Genomic DNA, 24,209 nt, shown 5'->3' with positions numbered 1-24,209 from the left:
CTTGCCTGGGAAATTTCATGGACAGAGGCGCCTGGCAGGCTATAGTACATGGGGTTGCAAAAGAGTCAGACATGACTTAGCCACTAAACATCAACACGAACCTAGTAGCCAAAAACAGAACAAGTATATTATCTCACAGTTCTGGGAGTCAGAAGTCTGAAAGTTAGGTGTCAGCAGGGTTTCATCTTTTGGAGGCTCTAGGCAAGAATGTGTTTCCTTGCCTTTCTAGGGTCTAGAGTCTGCCTGCAGTCCTCAACTGGCAGTCCCTTCCTCCATCATCAAAGCCAGCATCTGAGCATCCCTGACTCTGGCCCTCCAGCACCCCCGTCTCCCCTCTTAAGAGGACCCCTGTGATTATGTTGGGCCCACCCAGATAATCCAGGATCATCTCTCCATCTATGAACCTGTTTGCAAAGCAAAAATAGAGACAAATCTGTAGAGAACAAACATGGATAGCAAAGGGGGAAGAAAAGATGGGATGAACTGGGAGACTGGGACTGACCCACACTGTTGATACTACATATAAAATAGATAGCTGATGAGAACCTACTGTATAGCCCAGGGAACTCTGCTTAGTGCTCTGTGGTGACCTAAATGGGAAGGAAATCCAAAAACAAGGAGGGAATATATGTATACATGTGACTGATTGGGTTTGCTATATGGCAGAAACTAACACAACATTCTAAAGCAACTCCAATAAAAAATTTTTTCAAGTCCTTAATCAGCTCTGCACAGTCCCTTTAGCGATAAAAGGTTACAGACCCCAAGGTCTCTGGGATCAGGATGTGGACATTTTGAGGGGCCATTATTCTGCCCCCTGCACTTACTGAATGGAGGCCCCAGGGCTAATACTAACAGCTGAGGGAATCCAAGACTTGGGACCCTGAGATGCTTGTCCTTCCTGCCCGGCCAGAGCCTCATCTCCAGGTGGGAATGATCGCTCTGATGGATCCAGTCTGCAGATGAGAGTGAAACGCGGCTGTCTTCTGGCACACAGCTGGAGGAGTGAGAGGATCCCGCAGGGCAGGGCAGAGTCATCCGCTGGTGACTCATGGAGGAAGTGGGACAGTGCCTTTAGCCTGAGCCGCTATCTTCAAAGAGGATCCAAACCTTTCTTCCATATATGCTTGGCGATTTGGTGTCGGTAGAAAATACCATGTTATTTTTCAGAGGAAAAAACCCTGGAGAAGTAATCATATAATTATCTTTATTTAATCACTCTAACCCCATGTCATGCCCTGGTGCCTGGCTTACCTCAGCATTACGGCCACGCTATGAGAAAACAGCATCATTTTTTCTTTTACAGATGAAGAAACGAAGGCACGGTGGGGATGAGGCTTGCTAATCATGTGCCTAGAACTGACAGCTCATAAGTGGCAAACAGACTTTTCACTCTCCCTTCCAACCCTTTGTAGTGAGTGGCTTGCTGTGTAGCCCCAGGAAGGCCAGGCACACAGTGGGGTCTGAGTCTAAAAAGGCAGGCGATGAAAGATTGGAACATTCTAGTTCCTTCCTGCATAGAGGAGCCTTGCTGAGCCCCAAGCAGCTTTGGCACACCTGCTGAAATGACTTTGCTTCATGACCGCTGTCAGGGCCCGGCAACACCGCCTCTCCGTCCAGGAAGCCTTCCATGCCTGCGTGTTCAGGATGTGGTGCATAGAAGGCCCTCATTGAGTCTTTCATCTCTTCTCCCTCCTCTGACCTCTTTATTTCTGTTGATACCACTTTCCCAGCCCCTGAGTCTTGCCAGGTTTCCAAATTCACAAACGAGGGAGTTGTGTATCTACAGATTTTTGTGATCCTTAAAGTTGGATGTTATCTGCGAGCAAGAATGAGTATAGGGATAAGAGTTTGGAAAGTAGAGGAGAGACCCTGAAGCTGTGAGAAAGAAATTACAGTGGAAGATGCTGAGACCATAGATGCCTTTGTGGATGCTCAGGACAGTCAGACCTTGGCTTTGTGCCAGGTGGGAGGAGCTTGGAGACCAGAGCCCCACCCCCCAGGCCCCTTTGTGCACACCCCACTCTAGCGCTAAGCCGCTGATCTTTAGGAAAGCAGCATCCTGGGAGGAGGAGGAGAGGGGCCGACGCTATGGAGGATCAGCTTGTCTCATCAAGAGTGTAACACACAACTCTCCTTCGGCTCAGTTTGCTCTCCCTGTTCTGGTGCATCCAGGAGAGATGCTGGCAGGGTGGGGGAAGGGGTGCACAGCTTGGAACCCCCTAGAAAATTGTAAGATCATCTTTCCACCTCAAGATCCTTAACCTCATTTCCTCTGCAGAGTCCCTTTGGTCATGTAAGGTGACAACAGCAAGTTCTGGGGGATTAGGACAGGGACATCACTGGGAGTGGGACTGGTAACAGTGGTAAGGCCAGATTGGCTGAACCTTCCTTTCTGCCCAAACCAATGTTTGTTTGCCTGGATCCAGGACTGCCAGGTGTCCACAGCATAGACTTTGACGGGAACCGGCTTCTCCTTTTAAAGTGTAGGGGTGATGCATGTATGTGGAATCTAAAAAAATGGTACAGATGAACCTATTTGCAAAGCAGAAATAGAGACACAGACGCAGTGAGCAAACATATGGACACCACATGGGGAAGGGAGGGTGGGAAGAATTGGGAGATTAGGATTGACATACACGACCATGTGTAAAATAGCTAGCTAGTAGGAACCTGCTGTATAACGCAGGGGACTCGACTCTGCTCTGTGGCGGCCTAGATGGGAAAGAAATCCAAGAGAGGGGACATATGTATGTGGAGCTGATTCACTTTGCCACACAGCAAAAACTAATGCAGTATGTAAACCAATGATACTCCAGTTTTCTTAAAAAGTGTAGGGAGGGGGCATGTGTAGGTTTAAAGATCCATTTTCCTGGATGACAGGTTCTCTTGGGGATGTTTCTGCTGTGGACGCCAGGCAGGACTGGGCCTGCCTCTCCTTTCAGTTAGACCCCATTCAGAGTCTTCTGTCAGCAGTCTGCAGCCTTTTTGGCACCAGGGATCGGTTTCATGGAAGACAGTTTTGGCACGGACGGTGGGGCTAGGGGAATGGTGGTTGGTAGATGATTCAAGCATGTTATGTTTATGGTACACATTATTATTACTACAGCTGCTCCACTCAGATCATCAGATATGAGATCTGAGAGGCTGGGGACTCCTGCTCTAAGGGAACTTCTACAGGAGGTAAATGCTAACTTACAGGCTCTGATATGACGTCGAGGACATGTAGTTCCTCCCTGATGCTCCCCCTTACCTGGAGAACATTCCCAGCACCTGGCTGGACTTAACATTCTTCAGCTTGTAGGTCTGTCTGCTGCCACTCTCCGCATTCTAAACTCCTTGGGAACAGAGACCCAAGTTCATGACCACTGTTGGTAGATCCTGCTTCTCAGGAGATGCTCGGAAGCCTCTGGAGAAGCAGACGACAGTATGACCTGTCAAAACCCAGAGTCCAAGTTTCCCTAAGCGCCCCGTCAACTGGACAGTTCTGGGCACCAGGTCTGTCCCTCAGCCCATCAACCACAGCATCAGTGTCATCGGGAGCAGGAGTGTATGCCAAGTGCAGGAGAGGGTGTCGATCACCCACATGGATCCTAGAAGACGGGGCGCCTTGTACAGGAAGGTCAGTGTTTGTGTCCAGCCTGTTCAGTGTGGGGTCAGGTATTGCGTCTCTTAGGGAAGCACTGAGACACCCACCGGCCTCTCTCAGGGACACAGTTATAGCAACAAGGGGAGTTAAGGTTGAGCTGTTTTCACTTTCGGGTGGCTTTTAATTTGGTTTAATCAGAACGACTCATAAATTACCGATTAATTACTATCTGCTATCAGGTTCAATCCCCTCAGCCACAGAGCCAGCTCTGCTCTGCGATGGATGCCGTGGCTGTGATTGTAGGGTACTTCGTCAACATTTAATCAGCGGTGCTTATTAATGTGGCATTGATGGGTGGTCGCCACCCCAGTGCCATCCATCACGGGTGAGCAGCTAGCGCAGGCTCGGACAGCATCACTCTCTGTCGCATCACCCAGCCCCGGGGCTCTCGGGCCAGCACGCTGCTCACTTTGCACGAAGGGGACACCCTTTCTTTTCAGCTCAGCTCAGTTTTGGTCACCGTCAGCTCCAACACTCACGGCCTGTGGAGCGTCAGTCTGGAGCGGCCAAGCTGAGCCTCATGTTTTTCCTAGCCCTGGGTCTCTCTTCCTTAGCCCAGAGAGTGTACGATTCCAAGAGACTGGTCCAGAATTGGACTTCATGGCATGGTGGAGTGAGTAGGAGAGAGAGAGTGTGTGTGTGTGTGCGCACATGTGTAAATTCAGCATATGACCGGAGGAAACAAAAATGCCCTTGCAGTGTTCATAGCCTCCCTCAGTATGCCTGGAGATGAATCTGTTGATGAAAACTCTGCCAGTAGAAGCGTATCTTGTGTTCACAAGGTGGATCTCACAGTTTCCCTTCTCTCTCTTTTCAGCCTCTACGGCAGACACATGCAGGCAAACCCAGAACCGCCAAAGAAAAATAATGACAAATCGAAAAAGATCAGCCGGAAACCCCTGACAGCCAAGAATAAATAAGGGGTCAGCCTGAGCTGCACTTCCGGCCACTTCTCTCATCATTACGTCTGTTCTCTCTTTTCTGTCTCACAAATGAATACTCTGTTTTTTCTCTCTCTAATGCTTACCACCTTACCTTAAATTCTTTCGGTAGGTGGTGGATTTTTTATAAGTTCTTCGAACCATTTCCATTTGTTTTCTTAAAATTGCCAAAGGCAGGAAACAAAGCCTTAATTCAGCTGCAAGTTCCATACGAGGCACAGCTTTTGACTTCTTGAATAGATGTTCACAGAGTTGCTTATTATGAAAAGAATAATTAAAATCGTGTAATCATTTACATGCCACACTTAACACTGTTCACCCTTCTGTTAATTCACACAACTCATTATTTTTGCTTTGTTCAAAGTTTTCCTTCACCACTGAGATATTATGTCAATTTACAAATGATTTTAATAAAATCTTAAATTTGTGTCACACGTTGTTTCTTGAATTAAAACAAAAAAAATGAATCTTGGGGTCTACCTGTTCTTGTTGACTTTTACCCCACAATGATCTTGTCCAATTTATTGGTCATCGATGATAAATTCTGAAACTTTCTGTGAAAGAAATGCAGAATTAAATGAGTTGGTTTCTTCTCACATTGATATGTCAGGTTTGTTTTTTTTTTTTCCTCTTTGAAGACTGTTTCTAAATTAGGAAGAAGCAGAAAAACAAATCTCTAGAAGATTTTGCCAAGGGATTTTGGAAAGCAGCATTTCTTAGCTGAAGGAATGGTGACTTCTGCCAGTGGCTGGTCGGCGAGAGCTGCGAATCAGAGAGAGAAAAATACTTGCCTGTTTCTTGTCACTGCAGAAAATCTGCTCATATGAGAGCATCTTTCTAAGTGACTTTGATGATGCCAAAGAAGTCGTGTAAATGTGCACACTCAATACCATGCCCAGAGTAGAAACTGCAGTGGCAAAATCATTCAACAAATCATTGATTAACATCTGTGATAGGCAGCTTTGTTTTTACCTACAGTTGATATGTATCTCAATGGAAACAAATCCAAGGAGAACATTTGTGCTAAAAAGACTGCCAAGCCTGAAATGTCTCAAAAGGTGTATGAAGATGTAACATACGCTCAGGTGGATTGTCTGTATCTACCCCTGCATCCTCTTCTCTCCATCTTACAGTTGAAACCCTGAGACCAGGACCTGTAGAATACAGAAAAACCCAACCAAAAATCCTGAGATGGACTTTGCATTTGAGTCAGAGAGGTCACTACTGAAGGTCTGTATACTTCTGGCTTCAGGATAACTTCCTGAGAAAACATTCGCCATGAGAAGAGGAATCCCCAGGTGCCATCACCTGTTTGGAAATTTGGTTGATTTAATTTTTCTAGGTATCATCTTTGCCTCAGTCTGAATTTTCTAATTGATTTTTTTTTAGCTCTTGAAATTACAGTAAGAACGATACCTCTACTATTGTTGATTGGAAAGACTTCATCTAAAATTTAACTAGCAACAAAGCCTTAGTAAAAACTATCACAGTATAGTCTTAAATAATTTTTTTTAAAAGATGAACACTCTAGATAGAAATATGAGCAATACACATAAATTCACAAAGAGAAAATAATCTTCAAGAAACGGGGAGAAAACATCTAGACTCACTAGTAATCCAAAAAATACAAATCAAAGCAAAAATAAGACATGCATAACAATGAGAAATGTGCATATATTTTTAAAGGTAATATTAAGTGCTGGAGGAGTCGTAGGAGATAAACATTCTTTATACACTGCTCTTGGGAACATAAATTTCTCTCCAGAAGGTGGTAGAAATCTGAAAATAAGTAGCAAAACTTGAAAATTGTGTCCTCTGACCCAGCACTTTCATTTCTAGGAATTTATCCTGAGGAAATGGTCAGAGTTGCACACACAGAGCTCTGTTTGAAAAATGCTTCTATAGGTTTGTAGACACAGTGGAAATGTGGTGAAAAGCTAAATGCCCACCCATGGAAGGAGAGTTAATTGTGTATCCACATGATGAACTTTTATGAAGATACTAAAAATCATTACACAATATCTAGGGGCAAAGGGAGATAATCATATTATCCAGTTAAGTAAGAAACAAACAAAAAAAAAGACTTAAACTATAGAAGTGTGGTTCCAATTGTGGAAAAAAAGGAAATGTGTTTATAATGTGTATGTACAGAAAAATGGAAATGGACTGGAATTTTATGGCTGATAAATTATTTCTATGGTAGATTAAAATGTTTTAAATCGTCTTTTTTATATTCTGTACTTTAAATTCTCTGTAATAATCCTGTGTATTTTCATAATCAGAAAATACTAAATGAGTATCTTTTCAAAATAGAATTTGGTGTATTATGCAACCCAGAAAATGTGATCATATATTTAAGTACGGAGTGTACTATAAAATCTCAGGTTGGCTTTCCTTTTTTTTCTTTTTATTAATCATCAAAGTGCATTTTCACATCTTCTCCTGCAGTTTTTTTGGTTACTTAATAAGTGGATTAATGAAATACAGTTCAAAAGGTTACACTTCATTCTCCCAGTTTTATTGTGATACATTTGCCAAACACTGTGTAACTTTAATGTTTACATTATAAATGAATTGACTTATGCATATGGTGAAATGATGAGTACAGTAATTTTAGTTAATATCTATCATCTTGTATTAATACGCCCCAAAAAGAAAAATAATTTATTTCTTTGTATTGAGAACTCTGCTCTCTTGACAACTTTTAAATATGTAATCCAGCAGTGTTACGTGATATCCATAGTACTTATTTATAACTGGCAATTTATACCTTTTGACCATTGTCATCTAATTCTTCCACCCTCTCTCCCCACCTCTGGTAACTGCAAACCTGATCTCTTTTCCTATCATTTTATTTTGATTTGGTTTTCATTTTTAGAATCCACAAATGAGATCATACAGTATTTGTCTGACTTAACTCACTTTGCATAATATCCTCAAGGTCCATCCATGTTGCCACAAATGGCAGGATTTCCTTCTTTTTATGGCAAACCATATTCCATTTATATCACACAATTTCTTTATCCAGTCATCCATCGATGGACACTGACGTCGTTTCCATGGCTTGGGTATTATGAGTAATGCTGCTATGGACGTGGGGGTGCAAATATCTCTTTGACATAGTATTTTCATCTTTTGGATACATTCCCAGAAGTGGAATTGCTGGATCATATGGTAGTTCTATCTTTAATTTTTGTGGAACTTCTTTAGTGTTATCCATAGAAGCTGCACCAATTAGAGTCCCACAAACAGTCCACCAGGGTTCCCTTTTCTCCATATCCTCTCCAGCACTTTTTCCCTTGTCTTTTTGATGATAGGCTTTCTAACCAATGTGAGCTGATCTCGATTTTGATTTGCATTTCCCTGAGCAAAATATTGAGTACATTTTCATGTACCTGTTGGTCATTCATCTATCTTCTTTGAAAAAAAAAAAAAATGTCTATTCAGGTGTTTTGTCAGTTGTTTAATTGAATTATTTGATTTATAGCTATTGGGTTGTGTGATTGTATCTTTTGGATATTAACCCCTTATCATACAAATGGCTTGCATTTTTTCCCCATTCCATAGGTTGCCTTTCGGCTTTGTTGATGGTTTCCTTTGCTGTGCAGAAGCTTTAAAGTTTGAGGTAGTGACCCTTGTTTGTTCTGTTGCTTGTGCTTTAGTTGTTATCATCTTAAAAATTATTGTGAAGATCTATATCATAGAGCTGTTTTTCAGTGTTTTTTTTTTCTAGAAGTTTTACAGTTTCTGGTCTTAAGTTTATACATTTTGAGTTAAATTTTGTGGGTGTTATAAGTTAGGAATCTAGCTTCATTTACATGTGAATATCAGTTTTACCAGCACCATTCATTGAAGAGACTGTCTTTTCTTCACTGAGTATTCTTGGCCCTCTTGTCCAACTTTAATTGACTGTGTATGCATGGGTTTATTTCTGAACTCTTGATTCAGTCCCATTGTTCAGTCTGTCTGTTTTTATGCTAGTACCATACTCTGAATTACTATGTTGTTTAGTCACTAAGTCATGTCCAACTCTTTGCGACCCTATGGACTGTAGCCTGCCAGACTTCTCTGTCCATGGGATTTCCCAGGCAAGAATATTACAGTGAGTTGCCATTTCCTTCTTCAGGGCATCTTCCTGACCCAGTGATCAAACCCACATCTTCTACATTGGCAGGCAGATTCTATACCACTGAGCCAGCAGGGAAGCCCTTTAATTACTCTAGCTTTATAGTAAAAGTTGAAATCAGAAAATGTGATGCCTCCTGCTTTGTACTTCTTTCTTAGGATTGCTTTGGCAGTTTGGAGTCTTTTGTGGTTCTGTGTCAACTTTATGATTAGTTTTCTACGTCTGTTTAAAAAAAATGCCTTTGGAATCTTGATACAGATTGCTTTCAGTCTGTGTATGGCTTTCGTAAATATGGACACTTTAATATTAAAATCCCATGGACAGAAGAGCCTGGTGGGCTGCAGTCCATGGAGTCACAAAGAGTCAGGCATGACTGAGCAGCTAACACTAACTAATATTAATCCTTCTAGTCCATTAACATGGGATAACTTTCCATTTATTTTTGTCTGCCTCTGTTTTTTTTTTTAATCAATGTCTTTTTAAGTTGTAGAGATCTTTCACTTACTGAAATTTATGTCTGTGTATTTTTTGATGCTGTTATAAATGGGATCGTTTTCTTTATTTGTTATTCAGATCATTATTATTGTTATATGGAAATGCTTCTGGTTTTTGCATGTTAGTTTTGTATCCTGCAGCTTTACGGAACTCCTTGATTAGATCTTACATGCCCAGTGGCTGAGCCCCACAGATTCCTGGGTTATCTGTGAGGTTAGAGCAGAGTGGGAATCCCCAGGAAACCCCTTACAGTGCAGGGAGAGTGGACGTCCCCCCTGCTCTCCTTTCCCGACTGGAGAACCGTAGACTCAGGGCAGAATGTGGTGCTGTGCTGACCTGGGGGAGGGACGCGTGGTCAGCATGTAGCTGCCCCTCTCGTCCTTCTAATGTGGTCTGTCAGGGCCTCTGTGATGATGAGGGTGCTTCAGCCTTACCCCTGTTTTCTAGATTTTTCTCAGCGGCATCTCATCCATGAAGAGCTTTCAGTTGTTCTCACGAGGGGAATGAAGCTGTGAAAGACCTGTGTCACCATCTTGTGACATCACTCTCCAAAATAAATGCAGCTTTATGGCAAAAATAGCCTGACCCTTTGAGCACAAGGATGAGTTTGGTTGTTGCTGCGGTTGCCTTGCAGCCTCTCAAGAGAGCCTCTACTCCAAGGCTCTAAGCCTGTGTGGGAACCCATGATCTTTTTATTCCTTGTTTGAGACATATTTCCTTGGACTTCACTTTTTGTAGGAGACTGGTCTTGCCCATGTGCTGGCTACTGCAGTCTAGTCTTGTGTAGATAAATGTATTCCGTTGTTGCAACTACTTTGTGAGATTGGCAGGGCAGGATTGTGTACATTGTCTAATGGTTCTCAGATCTCTAAGGAGCATGTTTCTCTTTACTAGAAGTTCAGTGTTCTGTTAATGAGTGTATTGATTTTCTCTTCAGTTAAGGTAGAAGCAAGCAGGCAAGGGGAAGCAAGTGGTAAAAGTTAGGGTTGGGGAGAGACGTTCAGGTTAAGGAGTTGTTCTTTTGGGTTTTGTTGGTTGGTTGGTTTTGGTTTAAAATGCAAATGACTTGTGTACTTTTTTGTGTGACTGCATCTCCCAGCTTGCAGGATCTTAGTTCCCCGATCAGGGATTGAACTCATGTCTCCTGAAGTGTGAGTGTAGAGTCCTAACCACTGGATCACTAAGGAGGTCCCTGGACTTTTTTGGTTTTGTTTGTTTGTTTGTTTTTTGCTTCAAGACTGCAGACACTTTACCATTTTTATGTGCATTTGGAATCTCAGAAAAGGTACTATATTATGCAGGGCCATCTGACCACAGAATCCCTTTTTCACTAACCGCTGTTACCTGTACACTGCACCATACTCGTAGTCTGTGGAACACATGGGGATGCGTTCTCCACAGGATCAAGAAGCTAGCCTAGAATCACATTAGATTCATTCTATAGAATAGAAACTGCTCAGAAACCACTTAGTATAGGTGAATCCTCACTATGGTAAGTTGGAATAGAGAACGAAAATCATACGAATCTGGAAGGAACTGAAAATCAGTGTCAAATATCAATTGCCAGAAGTATACACCCAAAGTTGACCCTACATTTTTGCTTTTATTTACCCTCGCACACTGTGTATTAAATATGTGTTCATTGCAAAGTTAAATTTCTAACAAAGCTTCCTGGTCATAATATCCCACCTGGACCCTTGAGAAGATCTTCTAGGCTTTACCTTCAAAATATAATCAGAATTTCAGACTTCATAGCATCTTCCAGCCACCCTTGCTTCTCACCTGGGTTACCTCAACTTCCTCCAGTTGGCCTGCCTGTGGTCCCTCTTGCTTTCTTATAATCTGTGTCCAACAATGATCTTCGTAACACAGACATCAGGACCTCCTTCTGGTATCTTCACCGACGTTTCCTTTTGCTCAGGATAAAAGCCCCAGTTACTGTGGTCTTCATGGTCATCTGTAGTCTGCTTTCCTTTTTTAAAAAATAAATTTTTGAAATATTTATTTGGCTGCACTGGGTCTTCGTTATGGCATGCAGAATCTTTAGCAGTGTTTGCAAACTCTTAGTTGGAGCATGTGGGATCTAGTTCCCTGACCAGGGATCAGACCCAGGGCCCCTGCATGGGGAGCGTGGAGTCCTCGCCACTGGACCACCAGGTAAGTCCCCTGCCTTCCTCCTCCTCCTCCAGGTTTTACCACTTGATCCACTCCAACCCTCAGATTCTCCCCACTTCAGGGCTTTTGTGCCTTCTGTCCCTTTTCTAGAATGTTCTCCCAAATAGAAGTCCCTCACCAACTTCAAATCTTTGTTAAGGAAAAAAAAAAAATCACTCTCATAATCAGGCCTACCTTGATTAATCTGTTTTCAATTGTAATTTGTTTATTGCCTCTGTCCTACCTCCAGAATGTAGGGTCCATGAGGATAAGAATCAGCAAAGTATGTGCCACAGGCCAAGCCCGGCCTGTGCCTGTTTTTGCAAATAAAGTCTTACTGGAACACGGCCACTCCCGCTCGATTACAGAGCGTGTCTGGCTGCCTTTGTGCTGTCACAGCCAAGCTGGCTAGTTGTGACAGAGACTGTCACGTATTTTGGCCCACAAAGCCAAATGTAGCTGTCTGGCCCTTAAGAGAAATAGTTGGCTAGGCTTATTTTCCATTAACTCTTATATCTCCTGGACTTTGAATGGGGCATGGAGTTCTTCTGTAGCAGCTTGAACTTGAAGGGCCCTGCATCTCAATTTCCCTGTTACGAGTTCATAGGAAGGCGCTCCCCCACCAAGATAAAGATCCAAAAATGCTCTGGTCAGTGTGAGTCAGTTTCAAAAGGATCTTTACCAAACTATAATTTTCTGAGAACCAATGTGTAAAGATGGCAGGACTGGGACTTCCCTGGTGGTCCAATGGCTAAGACTGTGATTCTAGTGCAGGAGTCTGGTTTCAATCCCTGGTCAGGGAACTGGATCCCAAATGTCACAGCTAAGAGTCTGCGTGTTGCAGCCAAAGATTTCCACATGCTGTGACTGAGGCCTGACACAGCCAAATAGATAAATATTTTTAAAATAAAAATGCCAGGACCAACAACTAAACTATTAATGCTATTGGTCTCTGTTCTACCTGGACACCCTGTGACCTCAAATCAGGCATTAATTATTGCTGTGTGTATGTCTCCATTTGGAATATGATTGGAATCTCATCCTGTGTATACTTTGTGTATGTTATTAATTGTATAATCACATATCTATATGCATATATGTACATATACACATGTATGAATATATATACATATGTATATATGTCATTGATCCTTCCATCAATAAGCTGAGGGACTGAGGAGGTCCCTATGCATTTTAAAAATAACCCAGGGTTCTCTAATAACACTGCATGTAAATATGTTGTGATATTACCTCTTACCTCATGCTGCTTCATACATCATAGAATTTGGTCATTTAACATTGCCTAACTGTCCTGTGTATTACTAACAGCAATACTTTTATCAAGGGACTTCCATATCTCAGTGTTTTCTTTCACTCTTACTCTTTGCTTATCTTCATTTTTTAGGGAACTTGACCCCAGATTAAGGAGCTTTCTTAAGGACCCAGAGCTACTGAGTGGCAGAGAAGAGATGGTAAAGAAGGTTCTTTTGGTTCTAGAGCTAAAGCCATTTCCTCAGTACCACATGGCCACTCTGCTTCAAGCTCACTCGCTTAATCTCTCCAAAAGGACCTTCCCTTCCCTCCATCTCTGAAATTGGAGATTCTGTTTTTGATCTCTTGAAATGGTCAGTTTATTAGTGCATTGAGGTTGGTGCATGATGGCAGCCAGGTTAGTGAGGCCTCATCCCGCTTCTGTCCGTGCTGGGCCCTCGGGGTTGACTGTCTGTGTTCCCCATGCTAGATAAGGTGACAGCATCTCTCTGATGGCCAGTGAGGTTTTGACTGAAGCAAATAAACCCAACTCCTGAGAATAGCTCTGCCCTTTTCCTGACTGTCCCATCAAAGGAATATTTTTCTCCAAAAGGTATTCTTTCCCATGACCCGCCCAACAAAGAGCAGTCCCCTGTGAAATAGTCAGCGGGTGGTTTTGGGTTTCATTTTCAAACAGTTTTTCCAGGCAGGAGCAGACCACCTGATTTTGGTTTGAGTAGATCAGACTGAAGAGAAAGCCCATCTCATTCACCCTGGCACCCTGGTCTCCTTCTCCTGGGCAGGGTACCTAGAATATATTGACATTCAAACCTTGTTGGATGAATAAATACTTTCCACTGTGTATTTCTAGTGTCTTGTTGCTATTGTACCTAAGCATTTATACTCACTTTATTAATGAAGAGGCCAGGTCTCCAAATGGGATATTTAGAGACTCTCTGAAGAATCAGGCAATACCTCTAAAAGTTTGCAGGTTTGGGAGTTGGGCATGAACTAAGTAAACAGAATTGGGCGAGAAGGTAGCGTTATCAGAAATGTTAGCATTTCCTCTAATTGGGAAAAATCGGCCATCTCCTGCTACTTCTGGGATGTGTCAGCCCCTCACATAAGAAGTAAAAAAGCGATTGTCACACAGCTGACAGTACACACACAACTCCCTGAGGTCAAGAGTTCTGTTGCAGTGGGACTTCCCTAGTGGTCCAGAGGCTGACTCCACACCCCCAATACAGAGGGCCCAGATTAGGGAACTAGATCTCACATGTCGCAAGTAAGAGTTTGCATGCTGCAACTAAAGATTCCACATGGTGCAACTAAAAGACCCCATGTACTGCAACTAAGGATCCTTCATGCTGCTACTAAGATCAGTTCAGTTCAGTCACTCAGTCATGTCCGACTCTTTGCGACCCCATGAATCGCAGCACATCAGGCCTCCCTGTCCATCATCATGTCCCGGAGTCTACCCAAACCCATGTCCATCGAATCGGGGATGCCATCCAGCCATCTCATCCTCTGTCATCCCCTTCTCCTCCTGCCCCCAATCCTTCCCAGCATCAGGGTCTTTTCAAATGAGTCAGCTCTGTGCATGAGGTGGCCATAGTATTGGAGTTTGAGCTTAAACATCAGTCCTTCCAATGAACACCCAGGACTAAGATCAGGCACAGCGGGAAAAAAAAAAACCCTGCTCTCTCACCCTGGAAAGCATTCCAGTTTCCACATTCACAGGATCAAGTTGGTCTCTGGAGGCACTGTTCTCTTGATACTTTGCTACCCAGCCCGCTCTCAAATTGGCATTTTCTGTGTACAGATGTTGTCAGCAAAACCAACTCGTTCCTGCCCCAGGAGGAAGCAGCTTGCCCTGACTGCTGGTTTGACAGCTGAGAGTAGGGAGAGAAGCGGATCCATTCATAACTCCCCCGATGTGCCGCCCAAAATATCCCTGCCGCTCCAGGCAGACGGTCTGGCTGCTCTTGTGGGCTGCTGCATTTCTCACCGTGCAACCAGGATTTTAACAAAGCATTGCTTCTTAACACAGCTGCGAGACTGATGTCTCCATGAGGGAAGACCCTGTTTGAACACGAGGTCCAAGCTCTGAGATTGTCTCACCATTGAGCAGCTCCAGTGTGAGCTGGAGCTTTGTTGTTGCTGGTTTATCAGGATCTGCATGCTGGAAAGGATTTGAATGGCAATAAAAATCACCCCAGATCTAAAAACAAATGATACGAGAGAGTGATGGTCTAAATTGCAGGTGCGTGGAGCACACATGTGAAGAGGCCCAAGTTCTGCAGAACAGGAAGAAGCCGCAGTCAGAGGGAACTGTCCTTATTGATGGAGGGGCAGATGGACACAGGCTTTAGCTGTTCTTGGACACTGGTCGTCTGTCCGCCTCGGGTACCAGGCTGGGTTGAATAGTGTCCTCTGCAAGGTTCATGGCCACCTTGAAACTTTGGAGCATGACCTTATTTGGAAATAGAGGCTTTGCAGATGTAATTATTTAAAGAAAAATTAAGTCATATTGGATTCATTGTTGTTGTTTAATCGTTAAGTTGTGTCTGACTCTGCGACCCCATGGACTGTAGCTCACCAGACTCCTATGTCCTCCACTGTCTCCCAGGGTTTGCCCAAACTCATGTCTCTTGAGTCTATGATGCCATCCAACTGTCTCATCCTCTGTCACTTCCTTCTTGTCCTGCCCTCAGTCTTTCCCAGCATCAGAGTATTTTCCAATGAGTCGGGTCTTCGCATCAGGTGGCCAGAGTATTGGAGCTTCAGCATTAGCATCAATTCTTCCAATGAATATTCAGGATTGATTTCCTTTAGGATTGATTGCTTTGATCTCAATTTGGTGTGCCCTAAATCCAAGGACTGGTGACCTTATAAGAAAGCCATGTGATGTCAGAGGGACACACACGGGGGGAGGCCACATGACAATGGAAGCAGATATCAGAGTAAGGCAGCTCCAAGCCAAGGAGCGCCAAGCATTGCTGGGCAACAGCATTGCTGGAAAAGGCAAGGAAGGAGCCTTCCCTGGAGCCCTCAGAGAGAGCAGAGCCCAGCTGACCCCTTGATTTTAAACTTCTCACGTCCAGAACTGTGAGAAAATATATTTCTCTTGGTTTTAAGTTGGTGAGACAGTGTTACAGCAGCCCTGGGAAATGAGTACAGCCTCTGGAATCAGCTCAGAGCAAACCCGGGCAGCTTCCTGGAACAGGCCAGCGAGGCCCACAGAACATAATACACGGCCACCAGTGCCTGCCCCGCTGATCAGAGCAGAGGAGCCACGGCAGAGCGGCGCCGTCTGCGGTTTCGGTCCCATTGTTGGCGGGCCCAGAAATCTGTGTGGCCAGCACCGTAGGAGCCAGCGGATCAGCCTGGGCTGTGAGTCCCAGGAGCGCCGAAGGGAGATGCCTTTTCTCCTTCCTGGCTGTGCATCAGATTCTCCAGTTAAGAACCCGAATGACTCCTGTTTCATCAGGTGTCTTCTATCAATTGCAGGAAAAAATGGAATGATCTCTCTTGAGGGAAAAAAAACTTCTTGGTGACCTCATTCAAGAAATTTTGTCTCTTTATAGATGTTGGGTAACATTCTGTATTCATGCTTATTTTCTGATCCAGAGCCATATACAAAGAAGTAATATGAAAATTTTTTTGTTTTTTGTTTTTCTGAGAGGGCTAAATTATATTATTTTTTCCTTTGTTGCTGAGATCAGGCTTACTTTATATAATTCTTTTATAGTTTTTATGTATCTATTTTTCTTTTGAACTTTTTATTTTGTATTGGGGTATAGCCGATTAACAATGTTGTGATAGTTTCAGGTGAACAAGGAAGGAACTCAGCCATACACATAGATGTATCCATTTCTCCCCCAAACTCCCCTCCCATCCAGGCTGCCACATAACATTGAGCAGAGCACAGGCTTGACATGTTTCTTGAACTTGTAAAAGGCCAGAATGACTGGGGAAAGTGAAGAGGAAGGCAGAGTGAGCAGGGACCAGATCACACAGAATTTTCATTCATTCAGCAAGTGTTCAAGTGCCCACTTCAGGCCTGGTACTGTCCTAACAGTAGAAACACAGCATAAACAAACACAGGGCTTTCTCAGCCATCTATGGAGTTTGTGTTTCCTCGTGAGCCCACAGGGAATCCACTGAAATATTTGAAGAAGAGAATTCACATCATCTAATGTGAAGACCACTTTGGAAAAGTGGAGAACACAGGTACCAGACTCCCTGGGTGCAGTAACGCCCAGGTGATGACCTTTGTCAGGCTGCCTGGATGTTGGGATACCAAGGTTAGCCAAGTAATATTTAGTTCACTGACCTCCGATAGCAAAATGGTAGCCATTCACTTCCATGGCAATGGCATGCCCAATCTGGAAAAGTCTTTGAAGGACACCAAAAACCGAGAAGGTGGTATTTAATCTGGTTCTTTATTTTGACCACTAACTTTCTTAAGAAGTTATAAGCTTCATTTCCACATGAAGAGCAATGAGCACAAATGAAGTTCCCCACCGCACCATCATTTAGCCAGTTGTCATAAACTCAGGCTACCATGTAAGGGCATCAGAATAAGATGGCACCAAATCGTCACACTGAATCAATTAATATTTCTGTCATAACTTTTATTTACCATTTTACTCTTTAAGACCACTAACACAGCTCTCCCAGCAGTTCTTTAGTTTCTTTTCAGTATGATTTCTGATTGCAGGAGAATAGAGATCACCTACTTCTTTCTGTTTTTGGCCTCACTGTGTGGCATGTGGGATCTTAATTCCCTGACCAGGGATCAAACTTGTCTCCCTGCAGTGGAAGCGCAGTCTTAACCCCTGGACAGTCAGGGAAGTCCCCCACCAACTTTATAAAGTAATGATCATATGTGTGCATTACAAAAGTGTTCTAACCACATTTACATTTTTCACATTTTCCCAAGGAATGCTTCCTTGCATATAGTTAGCAACTTACGCCGTTATATATGGAGACGAGAGTAGAGAGATGTAAGTTCCCCACTCAGCCAATTTTGTGTAATCAAAGCTTTGGGAAATAAAATATTGCCATTTTATCCACTTTTTCCCTCCCCTTAAAGATTGAGGTATGAAAACAAGATGCCAGAGAACCTTGGAGCTTTCATTCAGGCAAGGTTTTTGGAGACCATCGCTTCCAACCCCTGTATTTAGCAGATAAGAAACAAAACAGACACACACACACACACACACAGCTGATTCACTTTTTTGTACAGCAGATACTAACACAGCATTGTAAATCAATTATACTCCAATAAAAATTTTTTTAAAAAGCCATTTTGGAACAGTGAAGCAGAGCAGTGAACTGAGATATGCAAACCTATTGTTTAGCATTACCATGTTATGCTGGGGTTATTTAAATGTAGGTGAAACACGTACCAGGATCCAGGCACATTTCTGAGGCCAGTTAAAATGAGAGATGGTTCCTTTCCTTTACATTTTACTTTGTTGTTACTTTGGGAGGGGAGTCTAGTCTTGACACGAACAGATTGGCCCAGAGAGACCCACTGACAGCCCAAGTCTCTGTTAAATTGGGTTAGGTGGATTTTTTTTTTTACTCAAATGTAGTTCTTCTAAATGCAGATGAAACCCCCAATTCCATTTCACCAGCCTATGATCATACTTGATCTTTCTCTAGGTTTTTCCAACAATGCTTGTCTTTGGAAGTATTTTTGCTCTGTTTTTCCCAAATAACTAGAGGAAGGTATTTGTTTTTGCTGTTTGGGGTTGTGTTTCCCCTGGTCACAGACAAAGCTCTGGGATTATCCACATAAATATCCTCTTACATCCCATTTCTGATGTGGGTGGGAACTTTTGCCATGTGGCCTTTGAGCCAGCTATAACTTGATTTGGGTGTTTGACTCCTTGGTGGTGGGGCTGAGGGTTTTGCACTATGGTTTTTGCAATATATTTACATATATATATATACACATATATATGTGTGTGTGTGTGTGTGTGTGTGTGTATATAGTGGTGGTGATTTAGTCACTAAGTCATGTACGACTCTTGTGATCCCATGGACTGTAGCCTGCTAGGCTCCTCTGTCATGGGATTCTCCAGGCAAGAATACGGGAGTGGGTTGCCATTTCCTTCTCCAGTGGAATCTTCCTGACCCAGGAATTGAACCCAGCTCTCCTGCACTGCAAGCAGATTCTTTACCAACTAAGCTCTGAGGGAAGTCCATATATGTGTGTATGTGTGTGTGTGTGTGTATGTATGCATAAATATCCTTTTTTAGATTCTCTTCCCATATAGGTCATTACAGAGTATTCAGTAGATTTCCCTGTTGTTGTACAGTAGGTCCTTGTTAGTTATCTATTTTATATATAGCGGTGTGTATATGTCGATCTCAATCTCCTTATTTATCCCTCCCCCCATCCCCCCTAGTAACTGTAAGTTTATTTTCCACGTTTGTAACTCTGACTTGTAAGTTCATTTGTACCATTTTTTTTTAAGATTCCATGTATAAGTGATAGCATCTGATATTTGTCTTTCTCTGTCTGACTTACTTCACTCAGTATGACAGTCTCTAGATGGCTTAAGTATTAAGCCTGATTGAAATGCGAAGAAGCATCTTACCATAACTTTGCCTCCCCTGCTCTCTCTTCCAGACCTCAGAATCCTCCATCTCCTTTAAGAGTTACAATTCCTAAGCAGCTCACCCTAAGTAAGAGGGAGGCTGAGTAAACAAAACATAAGGAGTGATCAGAATAAATAAGCATCTAGAAAATGTTCAAATGAGGGCCCTTGAGTAATCTAGTTCTTGGACATCAAAACCCTTAGAACTGCTAGAATAAGATTGAAAAGGTGGGGAAGTTTAGCAGAAAGGTGGTCATGAAAAGGCCTGCATATCAATGAAATAATTGAGGTCATTAACAACTGGGATGATGGGATTCATATTTTCATTCAATATTATTTGCAGTAGCAGTAGATAATCATTAGGTCTTTAGTACACCTTCACTTTAGACATGCAAATTAGGTTAAATTAGTTTTGTTTTGCAGCCATATGACTGAAATCCTCCTCTTAAGAGACACACAGCACTTTATATCATGATATTAATTCTTCTCCAGGAATATGTAGCAAAGCAATGCATGTCTATTCTCTTTTTGACAGCAAAGTTTAAAATGGTGGAAGGTTTTAGAATGGTGTTGTCTACCATAATTTTATGCTTAGATCTGTATATGGTGCAAGCAGTTGTTAAGCATCAGTAGAAGCTATGGCTACATTCCACTACTTAAAAAAGGTTCCCAGGGGTCGGATCTGAAGCCTACAGAGTCACAAAAGGGTTCTGTGCTCGATGGAGGGAGGTTGTATTACGAAGAGTCTGTTATAGATGTGAGCCTATTGCTGTATTTCAAAGGCTGTTTCTTGAAACATTTTAATGTCCTCCCTCAGTTGGAATCATCTGTGTCCAAAATAACAAATGGTCCCATACTTTTCCCCTTCTCTGTACTTTGGGTGGCTTGCTTTTTTGAAGTTGATGAAAATTGGTGTGGAAATCATGAGGGAGGTCCAGAGAGGGCTAAAATCAACCATTCAAAGCTGCCGGCAACCCCTGGACCCCCCGCCCCCCGCCCCTAAATGGCTATTTCCATGTCACAGAAAAAAATTTTTTTCATTTTAAAACATTCTGAGATATTTTCATGGTGTTGTGGCTAACCATTTTTAGTCAGTTAAAAAAAATGCCTTTATCACCTCCCACCAGGAAACTCATGGAACACACTGTTGGAGATGCTGAAACTTTTTTCATTTCTCCTTAGAAAATATTAATGGTAAAGCATTAAAAGAGAAAAGAAGAGTCTTTAATTTGGTTTTTTCAGAAGCTTAGCTTGAAATTAAAAATTGTGCATACAACCTGCGAGTCATCACAGTGAACAAATCTGATTGTTTTAATTGAACGGAAGGGCAGTGCTGGGTTCTCCATCTCACCGACGGTACAGGTAGTGTGCCAGAGTACACCAGTGGGAGCAACTCTGGGATGGTAGGTCTGGGTTTACAAAGTTAAAAAGCTCCGGTTCCCCAGCACTTGTAGATCCTGTGGAAAGAAAATCTGAAGGAAGAGGGTGGGGGGAGACAGGAGCTGGTAAAGTGAGGGAGCAGAGAGCAGACTGCTTCTCAGCTTGAATAACCAAGAAGCCAGCAGTCCTGCTGAGGAACAGGAAGGAGAGTCCCTATCAGGCCCCCTCTGCACTTCCCTCTCTTTCCAGAAATGAAACCTAGTCCTGTCTTCCATCTGACTTCCCTCCAGGCCCAGGACAGAGTGACTGTGGCCCCAGGTAAAAGATGGGCCGACGGTCCAGATGGGCTTGGTGTTTCTCTTGAGCAGCCCAGAGCACTCACTCAACTTTTAATAACTTATAAACTCTTCCTGCACCCAGGAGAACAGCGCAACTTGGTAGAAAGGATTATGCTTTGTTTTACTCTGTTCTTGTTCAGCGACTCAGTCATGTCTGACTCTTTGCAACCCCATGGACTGCAGCACGCCAGGCTTCCCTGTCCTTCAGTATCTCCCAGAGTTTGCTCAAACTTATGTCCATTGAGTCGATGATTCCATCCAGCCATCTCATCCTCTGTTGCCCCCTTCTCCTGTTTCACTCTGTGGGCCACATAAAAGCCAGGGCCCAGTTCCAGGCACAGTCTCTATCAGAAGAAAAGGAGAGCAGCAAATAAGAACATACTCCAGACTCTTCACTATTGTTTTTCTCCTCCATATAGGGAAGAAATGCAAACAAATACAAGAGGGTTTTTTATTTTGGTCTTTTCTTAAAGAGGGCAAGGAAATAGGTGCGATGAAATCGGAGGGGAGAGAATAAAGGAAATAAGGCCAGGAGAAGACGACATCATCCTTTACCAAAAGAGCTCGATGTATAAAGAATTCCCCATAATGGCTTTCACATCCAAATGCATCACAAATCCACCCATAGCCAGATAAAGGAGACTTGTCACCTAGAAGGGAGATTCTAGTGTGCTGAACACTTCACCAAAGTCTTTTCCACCTATTTTCTATCTCTTCAAAGGTCCTTTTAGAAGTATTGATAAAATAAAGATACTTGCACTGAAGCACATTGCTAAGCAATGTTAAAACGGACTGAATTTTGCCCCCACCCCAACATTCATAGGTTGAAATCCTAATCTTCAACACCCCAGAATATGAATTTCTTTGGAAATAAGGTCGTTGCAGACATAATTAGTTGAAAAGAGGTCATACTGCAATGGAATGAACCCCTAACCCACTATGGCTGATGACTTTATAAAAAGAGAAAAAGGCAAAGGGAGAGAAGATGGCCATCTACATGCCGGGAGGAGAAGTTAGAACAGATCCTTCCTTCATAGCCCTCAGGAGGGATCAGTCCTACTGACACCTTGATTTTGGACTGCTGGCCGTCGCAACTGTGATACAGTACATTTCTCTTAAGTCACCCAGCATATGATACTTTGTTATGGCAGTTCTGGTGTAATATCACAAAATAATAAAAGCTAACATCCCTTGAGCCCTTTCTATGTGCTAGGACCTATGCTTTATATACATATTATTTCTCGTAAGCCTCACAGTTTCACCTGTGGTGGCTTCAGGATGTGATGTCTGGAATTACAGCAGCCTTCTTGATTCATGAAGCCAACACACTGAGAATGTCAATAGAAAGAAAATACCTGGGCCCTTTGTCATGACACAGGGACACTGACTTAGTCAACTTTAGAACTCTCTATCTTGAGATACTTTTTGATGTGAAATAATTTCATATCAAAATTATTTTTTATTATTTAAGCCACATTCTATTGTATCTTTTGTTACCTATAGTCAAGAGCATCCTAACAGGTACGGTTCCCTCCAGTAAAGTTTGCTTTCTCATCAGCTTCCTCCAAAGGTAAGGGTTATGTTGCTTTCAGTTTTAAATGTCTCGATCTTCCCCAGGAACAGCATATGGAGGTAAAATTCAATATTTGTTGAATAAGTAGATAGATGAATGTATCCTCAAACAGATAATGTCAGTGGCATTTAACAGCTGGAGAGATACAAACTCCATGAATTGAACCAAGTTGCTGAAAACTGTTCAGTGATTCCATGAGGGGGAGGGAGACCCCTCTGACCACCTTATTTTCACATTGCTTTGTCTTCAGTGCCATTTTGTGTGACTATTGAAATTGTCTTCCCAGTATGACTTTTTTCCCCCGTACTTTCAACTTATATGTGATGAGCATGCTTAAATTTCTGTATTGTTTAGAATTGTTTTATTCTATCTGTAAGTGCTTTACCTATTTGTATCAGTAAGAGTCTAGAAGTCAGGGACCACATCTGTGCTGTTATCTTTGTGCAGTACCTGATATACCGTGAATTTAATTTGGCAATAAATAAATTCCTCTGGATGTTGATGATATCTGAAAACATAAAATGAACTCCTCAGAGAAATAATCTTCTCAGCCTGTATCTTATATACTCTTCAGGAGGGAATGGCTAAATAAGAAACTAATAGGATTGGAGACACTTTGTACCTTGTAGTCTGGGTCACATAGATGTTTGGCTTTTGTTTTTAAGTTTGTGAGTTCAGGTTCTTTGCACAGCCAACCAACAAGCTCAGCCTCACCATCTTGAGGTCACATCTCCACTCCTGGGACTGGTAAAATATGGAATGATTATCTTAAACCACTCTGGTCTTTAGCCCTAATTGCCTGGTGGTCATTACTCTTTGGGTATCTCATTGTGACCTCAAATTCAACATGTTGATGAAGAAACTTATCATCATCTATGAATGAAAATTGGCTTCCTTTTAAAAAATATTTTTATTCATTCATTCATTTATTTACTTATATTTGGCTGCACTGGGCCTTCCTTGTTGCACACATGCTTTCTCTACTTGTGGTGTATGGGCTTCTCATTGTGGTGGCTTCTCTTTGCAGAGCACAGGCTCTAGAGTATGTGGGCTTCAGTAGCTGTGGCTTGCAGGCTCTAGGGTACAAGCTCAATAGTTGTGGTACACTGGCTCAGCTGCCCCATGGCATGTGGAATCTTCCCAGGCCAGGCATCAAACCCATGTCCCCTGCATTGGCAGGCAGATTCTTAACCACTGGACCACCAGCAAAGTCCCTTGGCTTCCTTCCTTGCCATTCCCATTCCTGTTACTTTTACCCCATCATTGTGGTCACTCAGGATCAGATATGACATTTTTGATAGTTACAGCTGGGCCAGAGAATGTTACCTGCATGTAGAGAGGTCAGGGATGCTGGTAGACATTCTGCCATGCGCAGGACAGCCTTTCACAACAAAATGTGCCTCGATTAAGCCAATCTAGCCTAGCAGAATAGGTACTGGCTTAGCCAAAAAGTTTGTTCAGATTCTGCCATAACCTGATATGGCAAACCCAATACAAAAAGCAATGGGTACAAGAAACAGCACTGCTGAATAACTTCAAAATGCTCCCTAAAGCTTGATGGCATTTCCTGTGTCAAATGAGGCAAGTGGGCCACGATGCCCTGAACCCTTTCAACCCTTTTCTTCTTCTGACTCTGCTATAGCGTTCATGCATCGGTACCAGACACTTTGACTCTTCAGATGTTGTGT

General features: G+C 42.8%; 1 protein-coding gene across 1 annotated transcript in view; it reads left to right on the top strand.

Moving 5' to 3' along the window:
* Nucleotides 1-5,022, top strand: part of RSU1 (Ras suppressor protein 1) — a 196,795-nt gene extending 191,773 nt beyond the window's left edge. Inside the window, exon 9 of the mRNA XM_043478402.1 lies at nucleotides 4,467-5,022. Coding sequence (XP_043334337.1) covers nucleotides 4,467-4,569 — 103 coding nt within the window. The 3' untranslated portion in view covers nucleotides 4,570-5,022. The remainder of the gene's footprint in view (nucleotides 1-4,466) is intronic.
* The last annotated feature ends 19,187 nt before the right edge of the window (nucleotides 5,023-24,209 follow it).

This window comes from Cervus canadensis, chromosome 10 (genome assembly GCF_019320065.1).
Source record: "Cervus canadensis isolate Bull #8, Minnesota chromosome 10, ASM1932006v1, whole genome shotgun sequence".
NCBI classification, from domain to species: Eukaryota; Metazoa; Chordata; class Mammalia; order Artiodactyla; family Cervidae; genus Cervus; species Cervus canadensis.
Note: the sequence above shows the minus strand (reverse complement) of the source record. Positions and strands in the feature narration are given on the sequence as shown.